The sequence below is a fragment of the Scyliorhinus canicula genome, chromosome 5, assembly GCF_902713615.1.
Source record: "Scyliorhinus canicula chromosome 5, sScyCan1.1, whole genome shotgun sequence".
Classification (NCBI taxonomy): domain Eukaryota; kingdom Metazoa; phylum Chordata; class Chondrichthyes; order Carcharhiniformes; family Scyliorhinidae; genus Scyliorhinus; species Scyliorhinus canicula.
In genome coordinates, this window is record NC_052150.1 from 164,081,658 (window position 1) to 164,101,051 (window position 19,394).

The 19,394-nt window shown below is 44.6% G+C and overlaps 1 protein-coding gene across 3 annotated transcripts in view; it reads left to right on the forward strand.

Annotated features, from left to right (window-relative positions):
- The first annotated feature begins 1,735 nt into the window (after positions 1-1,735).
- The window catches only part of mindy3 (MINDY lysine 48 deubiquitinase 3), a 141,810-nt gene continuing 124,151 nt past the window's right edge, over positions 1,736-19,394 (forward strand). For 2 of the 3 annotated variants that reach the window (XM_038797948.1, XM_038797949.1), the window contains exons 1-5: positions 1,736-1,977; positions 6,867-6,946; positions 9,928-9,988; positions 13,775-13,954; positions 18,997-19,048. In XM_038797948.1, coding sequence (XP_038653876.1) covers positions 1,890-1,977; positions 6,867-6,946; positions 9,928-9,988; positions 13,775-13,954; positions 18,997-19,048 — 461 coding nt within the window. In that variant the 5' untranslated portion in view covers positions 1,736-1,889. The other variant, XM_038797950.1, reaches the window with a different exon arrangement.

Sequence of the window (19,394 nt, forward strand, 5' to 3'; positions counted from 1 at the left end):
GGGTACTGATCTGTCAGGCTTTATTAGTTGTTAGCTTATAGTCGTTAGCTTATAGTCCCCAAAAAGGCAGACTGACATGTTGGGCTTGAGGACAGGGTCGACTGGTGCAGCACACTCTGAAAACTGCACTGGTAGCAATATCCCGAAGCCTTCTTGGAATACCTCAGGGAATTTGCCAATAACCTCATCCAGTCCACTGGTTCCTAATTTTAAAATTTGTAGCCAGTCCAGATGATCCTCTGGAGTGTTTGTCCAAGAGGCTGGGTCATGGTCCTTGTAGAACTATGAGCGGGAGTCGCACCGTCTCCTGTCCATAGGTAACCAGAGTCATAGTGATTCCCATAATATTCAAAGGTTACCCTGTATATGTGGCCAACCTGGGCCCGGTGTCTCACAGACCTAGAGGCAAGATGCCCATCCGGAGACGTCAGAAGGTCTATTCTGCAACGATGGAAACGACAGCTCTCGTATTCAGCTCCATTTCTAGGAATGGCTGTTGACTAAGAGTTTTATCTTTACCGGGATAACCTTAGGGGTGATGGTGCAGTTTAGTTGCATTGTATCATCCTCTACAGGCTGATAGACTTTAGGGTCTGGGTTTGGCTTCCGGCCTGGGTGGCACGCGTACTGCTGATTCTGTTAGCCTTGCCTGGGCCATGTTCTTTGGCCCACGTCTGACACTTGAAGTCCTCTGGGATGGCTTCCCTGGTACCTCTAGGATTATATTTGACTGTATTTTGAGATGCCTGGATGTCCTGGCTGAGATGATGGTGGGTAAGGCACATGGGACCCTGGGATTTTTTTGTTTGAGCATCCTCCCTGAGGGTCCGTCCATCTCACTGCCCCCCCCAGCCTGAGAACACGACTGTCCATCATTCCTTGGAGTTCTTGGACCCCGTTCTCAGCATTCTCTAAGGATAGTGCTAATTCTGTTACAACCCCCCACAGGGACAGAGCTATATAACATCCACTTTCACTCCTGCACACCTGGGAGGACCCTTTTAGATCTTTGCAAAGTCTTTAATGACATGAAGAATGTATGGATTGGATTGGATTTATTGTCATGTGTACCGAAGTACAGCGAAAAGTACTTTTCTGCAAGCAGCTCAAACAGATCAATTAGTACATGAAAATAAAATAAAATAAAAGAACATAATAGGGGTACACATGGTACACAATGTAAATACATAACCGGCATCAGGTGAAGCATACAGGAGTGTAGTATTAATTGTGTCATTAACTAGAGCAGACTCGATGGGCCGACTGGCCTAATTCTACCTATTCTACTCCTATGTCTTATGGGTCAGTCCATAAGAGGGTCAGTTAGGTGTCTGGTAACATGTAAACAAATAAATCATCTTTATTGTCACAAGTAGGCTTACGTCAACACTGCAGTGAAGTTACTTTGAAAAGCCCCTAGTTGCCACATTCCAGTGCCTGTTCAGAGGGAGAATTCAGAATTCTCAGTTGGTACGGTAATCGAACCCACGCTGCTGGCCTTGCTCTGCATCACAAACCAGCTGTCTAGCCCACTGAGCTAAACCAGCATATTTCTAGTATGGAATACTAGATCTGAGGAAAAAAATAAGCAGTAAACTACCACTGACTTGTCTTTAGCAAGTGCATTCCACCACACAGCCCCATGCACCAGACAACAGACTAGAGACAAACAGCAGCAGGTCTGCCCTTTAACCCCGCCGCTCACTGGTCTCCTCGGGCGCATGCGTGTTCCAGGCACTTCCGGTTCTATTGAGACGAGGTTCCCGGATGTATACCAGTTCTGAAATGTCGGCGGCGGCCGGAGCCTGAAGGGGAGTCGGGACAACGAGAGGACGGGAGGCGGCGGCGGCTCTATACAGCAGCTGTCTGAGAGCAGCTCCGGCTGGGACATGTATAATATCGAGCTGGCGGAGCTGGTGTGGGGGAAGCGCCCGAACAATGCCCTGTCCGATTCCGTCTTTCGGAGATGGACCCAAGGTAGCAGCCCCACCCCGGCCCTCGACCCCGCCCCAGTGCTGCCCTGGCCGGGGAACCAGCCCCAGTACAACCCCCCACCCCGGGCTGACTGAGTCCTTGCACAAATACAACTTTACCCCATCTCACTGAGGCTGCCAGCTCAGCATTAAAAACACGCCCCACACCCATTATTCGCCCTCACATTAAATCTCCTTCTCCCCCCCCCCCCCCCCCCCCACCAGAATGCCACATCATTCTGATTGTGTTCCATTTTTCTCCATACTACCCAGTTGCCGTCCCGCCTGCCCCAACCAGTTATTTTAATCCCTTAATTTCTCGTTGTCGCTTCACTGGACAATGTCAGCCACTGTCATTGTAGGTTTGCTATCCTTGGAGTCATTCTTGTGAATCTTTTCTGCACTCCAATGCCTTCTCCTCCTTGCTAAAATGCAGCACCCCACACACAACTGGACTGTGTAATGTCATTGGACCAGAAATCCAGAGGCACAGACCATCCTCTGGGGGCACAGCTTCAAATCCTGCCACTGCAGCTGATTGATTGATTGATTTATTGACACATGTACTGAAGTACAGTGAAAAACATTTTTCTGCGGCCAAGGAAACGTACACCGTCCGCACACAGTAGACAAAAAGTATGAAGCTGGTGGTGTTTAAGTAAAATGACCAAATCTAGGATTGAAATCTCATCTCCATGGCGGTGACTGTGAAACTATAGACCAATGTTTTAAAAACCTACCTGGTTCACTAATGTCCTTCAATGAAGAAAATCTGCCTTCCTTGCCTGCTCTGGACTACACGTGGCTTCAGATCCACAGCTGTTTGGTTGACTCCTAAATGCCCTCAAACAGCTGTGCAAGTAATTCTGTTCGAGGACAGTTAGAGATGGGCAACAAATGCTGGCCTTGCCATTGACACTCATTGCCAGTGAACAAATATATTTTTAAAAACTGGATGCAATACTCTAGTTGAGGCTGAATAGTGTCTTACATATGTTCCACATAACCACCTTGCTCTTGCACTCTATTCCCCTATAATAGACCAGGATACTGTATACTTTATTAACTGTTGTTTCAACCTGTCCTGCCATCTTCAATGATATAATATATATACACCTAGGTCCCTCTGTTCCTGCACCCCATTAGAATTGTGCCCTCTATTTAATATTGTGTCTCCGTGTTCTTCCTATCAAAATGAATCACTTTACATTTCTCCACATTGAACTTCATCAAGGGGCTGGTTTAGCTCACCAGGCTAAATCGCTGGCTTTTAAAGCAGACCAAGCAGGCCAGCAGCGCGGTTTGATTCCCGTACCAGCCTCCCCGGACAGGCGCCGGAATGTGGCGACTAGGGGCTTTTCACAGTAACTTCATTGAAGCCTACTCGTGACAATAAGCGATTTTCATTTTCATTCATCTGCCACCTTCCGGCCCATTCTACCAACTTGGCTATGTCTTTTTGAAGTTTGACAACATCTTGATTTGATTTAGATTTATTGTCACGTGTACTGAGGTTACAGTGAAAAGTATTGTTCTGCACACAGTCCAGGCAGATCGTCCATACATGAAAAACATAGGACATATAACTACATAATGTAAATATACAGACATCAACATCTGGTTAAGCATGGACTAGAGCAGGGGTGGGCAAACTACGGCCCGCGGGTCGCATGCGGCCCGCCAAAGGTATTTCTGCGGCCCACCAAGTCATTAAAAAAAAAAGAATTTTTTTTTTTAAATGGTTTTGTTTTTCAAATTTTTTTTTAAAGGTTAATGGGTGGGGGGGCTGTTGGGTTACTTACTGGTATAGGGTGGATACGTTGACTTGAGTAGGGTGATCATTGCTTGGCACAACGTCGAGGGCCGAAGGGCCTGTTCTGTGCTGTACTGTTCTATGTTCTATATGAGGCGCCCACAATCATAACCGGGTGAAGTAATTATTTTACTTAATATACTATGCGGCCCTTTGTGAATTGTGAATTTCTGAATGCGGCCCTTGCACGGAAAAGTTTGCCCACCCCTGGACTAGAGTATAGTGCTACAAGAGGAGAAAAGATGTAGAGAGAGATCAGTTCAATCCATAAGAGAGCCATTCAGGAGTCTGTTCACAGTGGGGAAGAAGCTATTTTTGAATCTGTTAGTGCGTGTTCTCAGACTTTTGTATCCTCACTGTTCACAATCCTTCCAAGTTTTATATTATGAACACATTTTGAAATTGTACCCTGTACGCTAAGTTTTAGGTCATTAATATATATCAGGAAGAACAAAGGTCCCAACTCTGGGGAGCTCAATGACAAAACTTCTTGATTAACCACTCTGTTTCTTGTCACTCAGCCAATTTCATATCCATGTTGTGAGCTATAACTTTTCTCAAGTCTGTGCCGCGCTGTATCAAATGTCTATACACATATCAACAGCATTACCTTCCCAAGCCTCTCCAAAAATCTCCAAGTTAGTTGGACACCACTTTCCCTTCAGAAATTAATGCTGACTTTCCTTAATTAACCTGAATTTGTTCATGTGATTATTAATTTTATCCTGATTTATTGTTTCAGAAAATTTCCTCTCCATCAAACTTAAACTGACTGGTCTGTATTTGTTTGGGCTTCACTTCACTCCGTTTTTTGAACAAGGGTGTAATGTTTGCAATTCCCCAATCCTCTGGCACCACCCCGAAGTCTAAGGAAGACTAGAAAATTATGGATGGTGCCTTGGCAATTTCCACTGTCAATTCCCTCTGTATCCTTGGATGTGCCTCATCTGATTCTGGCGCTTTATCTACTTTTAAATACGACACCCAATCCAATACCACCTCATCAATTTCAATTATTTTTGGTGTCTGAATTACCTTCTCTTTCACTAAGGTATAGATAACGCCTTCCTTAATAGCTCAGCTATGTCCTCTGCCCCATGTGTAAATCTCCTTTTTGGTCCCTAGTCATCCCAGCCCTCCTCTTACCATTTAAATGCTGATAGATGATTTAGGATTCCTGTTTATGTTGGCTGCCAGTCTCTCCCATTTTTAATACTCCTTCTTTGCTCTTTCCCCTCTGAACCTTCTGTATTCAGTCTGGCCCTCCATTGTATTTTCTATGCGACAGCTATCTTCACACTTTTTCTTCATAATTTTATAGAATTGTCATAGAATCATAGAATTTACAGTGCAGAAGGAGGCCATTCGGCCCATCGAGTCTGCACTTGCCCTTGGAAAGAACAACCCACTTAAGCCCGCTCCTCCACCCTATCCCCGTAAGCCAGTAACCCCATCTAACCTTTTTTGGACACAAAGGGCAATTTATCATGGCCAATCCACCTAACTGTGGGAGAAACCCTCACGCACACAGACAGTGGCTCAAGCCGGGAATCGAACCTGGGACCCTGGAGCTGTGAACAACTGTGCTAACCACTGTGCTACCGTGCTGCCACTAATTTCTGTCTCTCTTTTTCAGCCTAGATTTGTTTGACCTGCGTTTCCCTTTTGAGACAATATACCTAAAATGTTCCCAAATTATCTCTTTTAATGCAGGCAATGTTCATTTACTGTTTTTCCTGAAAACCTTTGACTCCAATTTATTCAGCTCATGTCCTTTCTTATCCCATTGAAGTTGGCTTTTCACCAGTTAATTATCCTTATTCGGGGGTTGGGTGGCTCAGTTGGCTGCAAGGTTGGTTTGTGATGTGGAGCGCCGTCAGCTGCGCGGGTTAAATTCCTGTACTGGGCTAAGGTTATCCATGAAAGCCCCACCTTCTCAACCTTGCCCCTTGCCCAAGGTGTGGTGACCCTCAGGTTAAATTACCACCAGTGAGATTCCTCTCAAAAGGGAAGGGCAGCCTATGTCTTCGAGGGCAATGGCAACGTTCATTTCAATCTTACTCTAGATTGTTCCTTGTGTTTTCCATAGCCAACTTAATCCTTATGGCATTCAAACCTCATTGCATTTGAGCATAGAATCTAGGGTAACACTTTAGTGCAACACTGAGACTGTAAAAGGTGTCATCTGTTGGATGAGCTGTTAAACCAAGACCCTGTCTGTCATTGGGTAACAGAGGATTCTGCGATGCTTTTGATGAAGATAAGGAGAGTTTCCATAGTGACATTAGCAATATTAAGCCCTCAACCATCACCGCTAAAATGGATCAGCTGATCATTATTGCACTGCTATTGTGCTGTGTGCATATCCTACATTACAACAGGGCCTGCACCTGCAAACAACCTAATCGATTCCCGGCCTGTGTCACTGTGAGTGCGGAGTCTGCATGTTCTCTCCATGTCTGCGTGGGTTTCCTCCGGCTGCTCCAATTTCCTCTCACAAGTCGCAAAAGACGTGCTGATTAGGTGAATTGAACATTCTGAATTCTCCCTCTGTGTACCCGAACAGGTGCCGTAATGTAGCGACTAAGATTTCACAGTAACCTCATACAGTGTTAATGTAAGCCTACTTGTGACACAAAAAGATTTTTTCTTATTTTTTAATTGATTGCTGTGCTTTGGGAATTTGTGGATTTTTGAAAGTGCTATCTAAATCATGACGTATATTTCAAAAGAGTGCTGTTTATAAAGCCTTATAGTGCTTTATCAAATTATCATTGATGTGTATGCTTTGTCATTTGTTTAACTATGGGACTCATTGCAGCTGCATCCGTTCCTGTAATGTGACACCTACACACTTGCATTTTCAAATTGAAATCAAGGACTCTGCTAGCCAGTATGTCGAGGCCAAATAGACCTTCATAACTATTGTTGTGATTGCGATCACAATCTCAAGAACTGTCCTAGAATCAAACTAGAGTATTCCCCACATTTAGCTGTCATAGCAGACCATTACCAACTGACATATCGTGGACTGTTGTCTCCATTCACAATTTTATTAAACTTTCAAATTTCCTTTACAGGATTTGTTTTAAGTCAATCTGAATCTACAGCCTTGGAACAATTTGAAGGGGGCCCCTGTGCAGTAATTGCACCTGTTCAGGTACAGTTAATCGAGTAGTAGCTTATCAATCTGTTCAATATTTTGCTGAAAATTGACTTGGTGATGAAGTATTTAGGTTAGCTAGTATTTATTAGGCAGTACTGTAAGCCATTTTAGGTAAAAGTAAATTACTGCAGATGCTGGAATCTGAAACAAAAACAAAAAATAGTGGATAATCTCAGCAGTTCTGACAGCATCTGTGGAGAGTGGTTGGAGCTAATGTTTCGAGTCCGGATGAAACTTTGTCAAAGCCATTTTAGGTGTTCCTTTAAAATTATTTTGAGAAATAATCTCATCCCCAGTTTTAACAAGTTGCACTTTTCCATGTGATTCATTAGGATTAGATTTGGGCTTTGATGGGCATACCCATTGCTACTAAGTTTCTACGGATCCCACTATTGAAGTGGTACATTATTGCTAATTATCCATTATTTCTTTGTTTCATTGTTGCTCAGGTAGACTGTTGATTAAATAATTTATATTTTGTACCATTCACGTAATAAAACGTTCCAAGGTAATTCACAGGAGCATTATAAAACATTAACTGATGCTGAGTCACATAAGGAGCTGGATTCTCCGATTCTGCAGGTATGTCTGGAGGATGCGTCTCGTCTTACGACCAAAAAGTCAGCGGCGCCCCCGCACCTCTGGGGGGGCTACAGGCGGGGATGTTCCCTTCCAGTCGGGGGGGCACTTCAGTAGTGAAGGGCATTCAGCCTCTGATCTTCAGATAAGCGTTCTCCAAGGCAGCCTTTGGGATGCGAGACAACGCAGAATCGCCAAGCAGAAACTTATAGCCAAGTTCCGCACGTGAGTTCGGCCTCAACCGGGATCTTGTTTCATGTCTCATTACATTCACCCCCCACCATCTGGCGTGGGCTTGCAAAATCCTACCAACTGTCCTGACTTGAGACAATTCACACCTCTTTAACCTGTGATTATCCCTCTTTCCAGTTGCTCAGTCTGGACCTGTAGACTTAATTACCTGCAAAGACTTGCATTCAAAGTATCGTATTGCATCTCTGACTCTGTCTATATATATGTTTCTGGAACCCACCTCTTCATTCACCTGAGGAAGGAGCACTGCTCCGAAAGCTAGTGATTCGAAACAAATCTATCAATGGTGTAGCGATTAAAATCGAGGTCGGAATTAGAGGAATGATTCTGTCTTGGTGATGGCAACAATATGAGACTGGACACTCATCTCGGCATCAATTGTGACCCCAAGGGTGCAAACAAAGTGGATGAATCTTCGACTGTTTTTCAAGGAGAGGAATGGAGTCAGTAGAACATAGAACAGTACAGCACAGAACAGGCCCTTCAGCCCTCGATGTTGTGCCGAGCCATGATCACCCTACTCAAACCCACGTATCCACCCTATACCCGTAACCCAACAACCCCTCCCCCTCCCCCTCCCCCCCCCCTCCCCCCCCCCTCCCCCCCCTCCCCCCCCCCTCCCCCCCCCCCCCCCCTCCCCCCCCCTCCCCCCCCCTCACCCCCCCCTCCCTCCCCCCCCTCCCCCCCCTCCCTCCCCCCCTCCCCCCTCCCCCCCTCCCCCCTCCCCCCCCTCCCCCCCCTCCCCCTTCCCCCCTCCCCCCTCCCCCCTTCCCCCTCCCCCCTCCCCCCTCCCCCCTCCCCCCCCTCCCCCCTCCCCCCTCCCCCCTCCCCCCCCCTCCCCCCTCCCCCCCCTCCCCCCTCCCCCCTCCCCCCCTCCCCCCTCCCCCCTCCCCCCCTCCCCCCCCTCCCCCCTCCCCCCTTCCCCCCTCCCCCCCCTCCCCCCTCCCCCCCCCTCCCCCCTCCCCCCTCCCCCCCCTCCCCCCTCCCCCCCCGTCCCCCCTCCCCCCTCCCCCCCTCCCCCCCCTCCCCCCTCCCCCCCCTCCCCCCTCCCCCCTCCCCCCTCCCCCTCCCCCCTCCCCCTCCCCCCTTCCCCCCCCTCCCCCCTCCCCCTTCCCCCTCCCCCCTCCCCCCTCCCCCTCCCCCCTCCCCCTCCCCCCTCCCCTCCCCCCTCCCCCCTCTCCCCCCTCCCCCCTCCCCCCTCCCCCCTCCCCCCTCCCTCCCCTCCCCCCCCTCCCCCCCTCCCCTGCTTGGAGTTTGAAGCAGGGAACAAAAACAACGGCGTCAGTCTTCTCAGTCTTTAGTTGTTGAAAATATCTGCTCATCTAGTAATGAATCATAGAATCATATAATTTGCAGTGCAGAAGGAGGCCATTCGGCCCATCGAATCTTGGAAAGAGCACCCTACCCAAGCGCACACCTCCACCCTATCCCAGTAACCCCACCCAACACAGGGCAATTTTGGACACTAAGGCCAATCCACCTAACCTTGTTGGATAAGCAGTCTGATAATTTAACCATGATGTGGTGATGCCGGCATTGGACTGTGCTTTTTAATAATGTTGCCAAAGGGCCATATGTAATTGAAAATTAAGAAGAGGCCAATAATAGATCCTTGAAGGACGCTAGGGGGAATGTTGTGGGAGGAAGTAGAGAAACTATTGCCAATGATTCTCAATGTGATTCGATGAATAAGAATGGAACCAGGTGAGAATAGTCCCGTTCAGCTGAACAATAGAGAAGCATTGGAAGATGATATGGTCAACTGTCGAAAAGGGCTAGATGGGTAAATTTACCTTTGTCGCAGTCATGTAGGATGTCATTTCTGACTTTGATAAGAGTTGTTTCGGCACTGTGACGGGTGGAATCCTGATTGGTGGAATAGAAGCATATAGTTCTGGGAAAGATGACGGTGGATTTGGGAGACATTCAAGGACTTTGAAGAGAAAAGATAAGTTGGAGATAGGGAAGTAGTTTTCAGGATGGTGGGAGTCAAGAGTTCTCTTGAGGAGAGTGGTGATGGCAGATTTAAAGAGAGGGACTACATGTGAAGAGAGAGAAAAGTTTACAATATCTGCTAATTGATGGCTTGTATTACATATTATGTTTTCAACTTTTCACTGATTTATTTTGTGTACCTCTTACAGGCCTATCTTCTAAAGAATTTCCTGTTCAAATCTGACAAACCAAATTGGCGAGATTGTGCAGGTATAGTACCCCACCAATTCACCCAAGGTCTGCAATGTTCAGATGTTTAAAAGATTAATTCTAATACCTGTGCTTGTGAGTTGTATTTGGTGCAGTCCATTACAAGCTAATATTGCTTAATATACACGTCAAGCTTAGTGTAACATTCTGCTTCACAATTTAAAAGTGAGCTTTACATTTCAAATCTGCTTATAGTTTGAATCGTACCGTGGCAGTTTTAGAATTTTATTTTGTAATACAAAACGTTTTTTAAAATCCAGAAATTAAAAAAGCCTTGCACTGGTATTGTGCTTTTCCCGACTAACGAATATCTCAAAGCACTTTACAGCCAGTGAAGTACTTTTTCTTTGAATCACTGTTGTTTGGTAGGGCATGCGACAGCTGATTTACACCTTGTAAGCTCCCACAAACCAGTGTGATAATGCCCAGATAATCTGTGATATAGATGTTGGCCAAGATGCCGAGGATGACTCCTTTGCTCTTCTTTGACATGGAGTGCTATGGGATCATTCACATCCACCCGAGTAGGCAAATGGAACCTTGTTTTAATGTCGCATCTGAAAGATGGCACCTTCAACAGTGCAGTGCTCCCTCGGTACTGCACTTGAGCATGACTTTTGTGCTCAAGACCGGGTGTTGGGGCTTGAATCTGGAGCCTTGTGATTCACAGATAAGTATGCTTGCATGAACCATGGCTGACATACAATAATAAAAACAATAGTAGAATATATAAAAACCCAAATGGTTCATAAATAACCGAAAGGGAAGGAATCCTGCAGTATTTGCCCATCCTGGGCTATGTGTAACTCCAGTTCCTCCCCTTACTACTTGTCATGACTTTTGTGTCACTTTTTTTAATGGCAGCATCTGTAGTATTGCCTTGGGTGATCAACCCCCATTCCAAATATTGAATACGTAATCGAGACTGACGAGCCTCAGCAGCGATGAGAGAGGGCTGCACTGTCAACTGCACTGCTGTTTTTGTCAGTCAGTGAATTAAGAGTTCAGCTGCCTTTATAGATGAATGTAAAAGGTTCCATGACACTTGATTGATTTTTAATTTTTCCTGTTCAGGGGCAATTTAGCGTGGCCAATCCACCTACCCTGCACATCTTTGGGTTGTGGGGATGAGACCAATGCAGATACGGGGAAAATTGCAAACTCCTCTCGGACACTGACCCGGGGCTAGGTTCTGCCATACTTTGAGAAAAGGATAAAGTTAAGGTTTCAATGCTGTTGATCATCGAACCGGGTCCTTGGCGCCATGAGGCAGCAGTGCTAGCCACTGCATCACGTGCTGTCCTTCCATGACACTTTAAATATCAGCAAAAAAGTTTCTCCCAGTGTCCAGAGCAACATTCATCGCTCAACCAACTGCACTAGAATTGTAAATAATACAGATCTACTACATTAAAATTGGGATGTGAGGAGAGTGCAGATTATCTAGGCCTACTATTCCACAGGTCGCACCATTAGTTTAAAAGTTTAATTTACCCATCAAAATGGTCAATTACTTTGCAACTGTTCGACCCAGGATTAAAAATGGCTTTAAACCAGGCTTCTTTCTATAAACTCAGAGTTGTTGTAACAAAGCTTTTTTTATAGCAAGTTGTGAGAACTGGTTAACACAACCTGTAATCTGGAAGTGTTCTGATCTATGCATGCATGCAAGCACGCCCATAAACAAAGGCAAACAACTAGCGTCTCAGCAGAAATGGGCAGTTGGAGAAAATACTTAGAGTAAACGATAAAGTTAAGGTTTCAATGCTGTTGATCAGGTGCTCCCTTGTGTAATGACAGATTGCTAGTTCCAATAGATGCCTGGAGGTTCTTGCCAACGGAGCTTCCGTGTGGAGGAGAAAAAAGCCAGATCAATCTTCCTTGTCTCAGCCATTCGTGTTTCCAAGTTCCACTGAGATTCCACAGAGGAATTTCTTCAGCCAGAGAGTGGTGAACCTGTGGAACTCTTTGCTGCAGAAGGCTGTGGAGGCCAAATCACGGAGTGTCTTTCAGACAGATGTTCTTGATTAATGAGGCGATCATGGGTTATGGGGAGAAGGCAGGAGAATGGGGATGAGAAAAATATCAGCCATGATTGAATGGCGGAGCAGACCCGATGGGCCGAGTGGGCTAATTCTGCTCTTATGTCATATGGATTGGATTTGTTTATTGTCGCGTGTACTGAAGTACAGTGAAAAGTATTTTACTGCAAGCAGCTCAGCAGATCATTAAGTAGATGAAATGAAAAGGAAATAACAGAAAATACATAATAGTGCAACACAAGGTACTCAATGTAAAGACATAAGCACCGGCATCGGATGAAGCATACAGGGATGTAATGTTAATGAGGTCAGTCCATAAGAGGGTCCTTTAGGAGTCTGGTAACAGCGGGGAAGAAGCTGTTTTTAGTCATTTTGTGCGTGTTCTCAGACTTTTGTATCTCCTGCCCGATGGAAGAAGTTGGAAGAGTGAGTAAGCTGGGTCGGAGGGGCCTTTGATTATGCTGCCCGCTTTCCCCAGGTAGCGGGAGGTGTAGATGGAGTCAATGGATGGGAGGCAGGTTTGTGTGATGGACTGGGCTGTGTTCACGACTCTCTGAAGTTTCTTGTGCTTCTGGGCTGAGCAATTGCCATACCAGGCTGTGATGCAGCCAGATAAGATGTTTTCTATGGTGCATCTGTAAAAGTTGGTAAGAGTTAATTTGGAGATAAGGATTCCTGGCTAAGTACTGATAATCGCACGGTTTCAGGCAAGACAATGAGTGCGAGCTGGGCCGCTTTTCGCCGCCTTCGTTCATTCTGAACTGAATTTTTCTAAAAAGCTCAAAACTTAAGAGCTCATCTCCATCAAGTGACTTCCAGTAAATCACTAAGCCTTTAAACAGTTTTTCCCCAATCAGTTAAATTAATTGTTGTGCACACAAGCAGGTAATTTTCTTCTCTCTAACCTCTCTCTCTCTCTCTCCTCTCCCCCCACCCCCAGCCATCATGTGATTTCCTAGTCATTGACAGTCTTAGGTGAATTTACGATCTTTTTTTAAAAAAGATCCAAGTCACCTTCCAAGTGCCCAAATAATGCAATGTCCTTCCAAATTTAAATATATATTTTATATATATATACATATAGTCCTTGAAGATATGTTTATAACCTATAGTGTTATCTCATCTCGGGGAAACATTGTTATGTATGTAACAAAAATAACTTGCATTCTGTATTGGAATGTGAGCCCACAACTGACATCTACAGAGGTGAGAGTAGTAATACAATACCACGGCTGTCATCTTAGATCATGTTTAACTCTGCCACTTTCTCTGCTCCCTCCATATCCCTCTGTCAATTAAAAGGAAATGTCCACGTTTATAAAATTATTAGGGGTGAATGGTTGGAGGCTTTTAAACAGGGCGGAATTGAAAATTACAAGACGACACAAATTCAAGGTGAGGGGGAGGGATAGGTTCAATGGAGATCTGCGGAGAAGTTTTTTTACCCAGGGTGGTGATGGCCTGGAATGCACTGCCAAGTGAGGTGGTCGAAGCAGATTTGTTAGCGACCTTTAAGACTTATCTGGATAGGCACCTGAACAGACAGGGTATAGAAGGATACAGGTGGTTGGTCTAGATAAGACACGTGATCGGTGCAGGCTTGGAGGGCTGAAGGGCCTGTTCCTGTGCTGTATTGTTCTTTGTTCTGCCAATGTATGAACGTACCTCATGTTGTTAACCTTTTCATGATTGTTTGACTGGTTATGCCTGTTAAAAACAGCTTTTAAATTTCTGTTCATTTTAGATGAAGAACATAAGAATCTTTTCTGCCTCACTCTGAGTGAAATTCTAGAAACTGCTAGATTGAACAACACCACTCCCTTCTGTTTGGTAATGTTGGCAAAAGAAAAATCATCAGAGGAACATGCCAGTATTTCTGAAAATCAGCCAGAGTCCAGTCAGGGGACTGAAGAGGAACAGCTCTGTAAGAAACCACCTTTTTGGATAAATAATAATATATGATGGTGAATATTTCATTCCTTTTTAAAAAGAAGCGATTTTGCTTGCCTAATGTATGCAGTTTGCATGTGTTTTCAAATTCTTTTAAAAAATCGTAATAGGGCTGTTCTGTATTTGTGATTTGCAGAATGGAAATATCTAATCTTTCAAATGTAAATGATCCAGAGAAAATATGATGGATCCAGGTTTTGTGAATCAATATTTTTTGCTTTGATGTTTGTTATTTAAGTGTAACTACTTGTGAGATTTTAGGGCAGTCCATCTGGGAATTGTGCAATGTTTTGCACTGCCAGGAAAATCTGAAGACCTGAGGAGAGTAGTTTTTGAACACAGACTGATTCAGTGTCATACCAAAAACTTGTGGAAATCATTTAAATGGTTTATAAACAGTTTTTTTAATCAAGGGTGCAATCCAAGCATCAATGCCATGTATAACTAAAGTTATTGTTAGGGTCTTGCTCCCTTTTTAGGATAGCGAGAACTTGTGTGCTACTATGTTGCACTAAGCAGTTGTTTGCAAGATAATTTACTGGAGTGTTCCTTTGGCAAGAGTATTGTATAACAAGAAAATATGAGGGTTATCTACATATTTTGTTGAGTAGACAGTGGATTTAATTTCAAGTTGTGGATGCTCTTTTTTGTAGTGATATGATCTTGATGGATTTGGGTGATTTTATTCTCCATTTCATACCTTGCATTGTGAAATAAGATTGGCAGTTGGCTTTCCATGGCTGCTGTGACCAAAATCATCTGTAATCATGGCGATACAGTGACTGCCTTGCCTTCTAATATGCATTATGTCCCACAATACATTTGTTAGAGAAAAGTAGAAGTTGCTGAATGGATAAATATTAGTTTTCGTAAATTTAGACATTAGGAGAAAGATGTACTCAATTTGGGCAGGACCGATCTGTAACAGGATAAATTTCTTTCAGGTGCTGTTTATCTGTTGTGAATTTGACTGAATAGTTTTCCCTTTCAGTTTATTGATAAGTTAGTGCAGACATTGGCTCCTTTTAAACTTTTTTAATAAACATTTATTGAGGTATTTTTTGGCATTGTAACAGCAGCAATATAAACAATGTACATGACAATATAAACATATTGCAAATACCACCTCCCTCCCCAACAGGTCCCACCATTAATTAACCCACTAATCTATGCTAACCCCCCCCCCCCCCCCCCCCCCCCCCCGGGCGATTTATTCTCCTAACAGTGACCCTCTCAAGACGAACTTAATTTTCTCCAGACAGAGAAAGCTAGCCATGTCCAATAGCCATGTCCCCGACTTCGGGTGCTTTGAGTCCCTCCATGCTAGTAATATCCGCCTCCGGGCTACCAGGGAAGAAAAGGCCAGAACGTCTGCCTCTTTCTCCTCCTGGACTCCCGGATCCTGCGACACCCCGAAAATCGCCACCTCTGGACTCAATGCCACCCTTGTTTTTAATACCTTGGACATGACATCTGCAAACCCCTGCCAAAATCCCCTCGGCTTTGGACATGACCAGAACATGTGGACATGGTTCCCTGTCCCTCCCGCACATTTTACGCACCTATCTTCCACCCCAAAGAATCTGCTCATCCGGGCCACTGTCATGTGAGCCCGATGAACAACCTTGAATTGAATCAGGATGCGTCTGGCACAAGTTGTGGTCGCATTGACTCTACTCAACGTGTCCGCCCAAAGACCCTCCTCTATCTCTCCCCCCAGCTCCTCCCACTTTTGCTTCAGCTCCTCAGTCTGTGTCTCCTCTGATCCCATAAGTTTCTTATAAATGTCAGACGCGCTCCCCTCATCTATCCATCCTCTGGAAACTACCCTGAATCCCCTTAGCGGCAGGAGTGGGAAGGTTGGTACCTGTCTATGCAGAAAGTCCCGTACCTGCAGATATGGAAATCCGCCAATGCAAACTTCTCCTCCAGGCTCCTTTTAAACTTGACACGTCAAGAATTTGATACAGAATGGATGTTGGAATTCAGAGTAGTTCAGTGAGAGTATTGCCTTCTGATGGTAAAACTAGTTGCTGAAAGGACTTCTTGGTCTCGTCTTCAATTCCTGGACTGCGCTGAGTTGAATATCTTGGATGGACTAGCAGATCTGGTGCTAGGGTTGGTATCAGTAGCCAGAGTGAAAAAAAGGAATGCGCTACTGTTCTTGATTGTTATCCCACAGTTCTTAGAGTCCCTAGGTGCCCATTAAAAGAGAACCAAATTACCCTTGGATGTGATGCAACAATAACATAAATTTACAAAGCACTTTAATATTAAAAGCCACAAGTTGCATCGCAGGTGTGTTTTAAAACAAAATTTGACACTGTGCAGATGACCAAAAGCTTCATCAAAGAGGTCAGTTTTCAGGAGTGTCTTAAGAGGGACGAGATCGGGAAGTTTAGAGAGGATTCTGGAACATAAGCCCTTGACAGCTGAAGACATGGCAGCACTGGTGGAACAATTAAAATTGCAGATGGTCAAGAGATCCGAATTAGAGGAATGTCGACATCTTGGCAGATGGTGTGGCTAGAGGATGTTGCAATAAGAGGGAGGAGCAAGGTCATGGAGGCATTTGAGATCAAAGTTGAGTATTGAAAATTAAGGTGATGCTTGACCAGGAGACAGTGGAGGTCAGCAAGTATGGGTGAAGTGGGGCAGCATGGTGGCGCAGTGATTAGCACAGCTGACTCACGGTGCTGAGGTCCCAGGTTTGAACCTGGCTCTGGGTCACTGTCCGTGTGGAGTTTGTACATTCTCCCGCGTTTGCGTGGGTTTCACCCCCACAACCCAAAGATGTGCAGGGTAGGTGGATTGGCCACACTAAATTGCCCCTTAATTGGAAAAAATGAATTGGATACTCTAAATTTTTTTTTTAAATGTATGGGTGAGTGTGTCCTGGACCTGGACTTGAAACATGGACAGTGGACGGTTGGCTGATCTGAAGTGTGGGGAGGGTATGATGGAGGAGGCTAGGCAGGCATGCATTGGAATAGTCAAGTCTAGAGGTAACAGTGTTTCGGATGAGTGTTTCGGCAGCAGATAAGCTGAGGCACTGACAGAACCGTGATGTTACAGAAAACAGGATCACATGAAACATCGAGGCAGCAAATAGTCTGGTTCAGACTCAGTTGCCACGCAAAGAAATGCAGTCAACGACTAGGGGACAAACTAGGAGTTAGTAGCAGGGAGTAAAGTCAGTGACTTCGGCCTTCCCAACACTTAATTGAAAGACATTTTGTCTGTTGGTAAAGCATTCTCCACAATTTAGAGACAGTGGAGAAGTCAAGGCAGGGAAGGTTGGAGTGGAGCTGGGGGTCCTCAGGATAAATATGGAAACTGATTCTGCATTTTTCGATATGTCAATGAGGGATAGTGTGCAGATTAAAATGGGAGGAAGCCAAGGATAGATCATTGTGGGTTACCAGACCGTGTAGGATCAGAAAGAGAAGCCAATGCAAGTGATTAGCTGATTCTGGAAATAAGAATGGTACCAAATGAGTGCAGACCCAGCTGGATCAGGTTGGAGGACAATAGTGTGACCAGGCATGTAGGCAGGTCAAGAAGGATGAGGAGAGGTAATTTACCTTTATTGCAGTCACATAGTATGCTGTTAGTGACTTTTAGAAGAGCTGTTGTGGATCCATGACAGTGAGGGAGCTTGACTGGAGGAATCCACACATGGAGTACTGGCAAATATAGGTATGCAACATATTCAGACTTTGGAGAGGAAAGGAAGGTTAGAGTTGGGGCGTTTTCAAGGATTGAGGGGTCTTTTTTTTTTTAAAGAGAAGCACAATGGCCGATTTTAAGCTGACTAGGAGCTTCCCTGAGAAAAGAGAACTGTTAACAATATCAGCTCACGTGGGAGAGAGGAAGGCCATTTTGGGCGGTCGGCAATATGGTAGGAATAGGTCAAAGGAGCCGGTGGTGGGTCATGTGGACAAGATGAGCTCTGAGTAAGCATGAGACGAAATGAGAGAGAAAGTTGAGAAGGATGCAATTTCACGACTGGGAACGTTTGGGGAAGTTTGATTTGATGAGCTAGTGGAAGGGAGGATTGATTGAGTGGTTTCAGTCTTAGTGACAGAGTCCATGAGCTCCTTGGACAGTTGAGGTGAGGGTGGAAAACAGAGGAGTGTAAGTAGATGTTTTCAGTCGAGAAAAGAAGCTGGATGTTATCTTTGCATTTCAGGATGATGCTGGAATAATGAGCAATTTGGCATTATGACGGAAGACTCGATGTTGCTTTCTGGTGCAGCCAGATCCATATGGTGCAATGGAACCTGAAGGAAAGGAGGCTTTTGGTACGCTTCCTTTTGCAAACCTATGGTCATCTGAGCTAAAATCTCCTTGTGGCTTGGTGTCATACTTTGTTTTATAATTCTCCTGTGAAGCACCTTGGTAGATTTTATGTTAAAGATGCGAAATAAGTCATTGAAATTTAAACACAATTCAAATACATAATCTAATGAGAAATTAACTTGTTTTCAAGCTTATTAGAATATTATCTTGTTTGTATAGAACTGATGCAGTAATGCTTAATTTAATCGACTTTGCACTCATTGCAGGCAAATTACGTTAATGCAGGAATATGAATTTTTAAGTATCGTGTGTATTTATTTAAGATTTGGAAGATGTTTGTTTTGCAGAATAATTAGTTGGGAATATCCATTTATGCTAATAAGTTAGAGTATAATCGGAAGTTGAAAGCATTTCTTTCAACTCCGTGTCAATTTTTTTTGTCGTCGATGATTGTGTTTAGTTGAAGTTCATTTGTTTGGTTGAAGTTTATTTAAAAATTCAGTCAAATGCAATGTCTTAAATGCCATGTCTTAAATGCCAAGCTATTTCTGGAGATGCTTATTTTGTTTTTAAAGAAATGGCTTAAAGAATAACTGATCACTTGTATCAATTAACCTTTAATACCAAATGCTTTGTGATTGAGCTTTGCAATGTATAATCTTGTTTGTTTTATTGCTGTCTGTGGTGCTGAAAAGTGTCTGGTTTTATGTATAGCTGCCTTGGCTGCAGAGGAGCTTGGCTCTGAGAGATTTCATGCACTGATTCAGTAAGTAACTCACCGCTACTAGGAAACTTAAGTGGTCATTGATGACTATTCATTATGTTGTCTCATGTTAAAAAATGTTTTTATGTACCACCTAGTGTTTCTTGATCAATGTCCTCCACATCTCCTCTGAAGATGTTAGCTCCTTCTTGGAATACGGTTCCCTAGGCCGAAGATGATCTCTATACCTTGCCCAAAAAGCCTGGTATGACCCTTGACGCAAAGTGCTGCCATGGTGCACAGGTGTCCAAGTCAATGTACTTCCAGCTGGTACTGCTGCATAGCTATCTGCAGTATGAAATGTGTTCCCAAGAGAGGCCACTGCACCCAATCGTAGCACCATGACCGC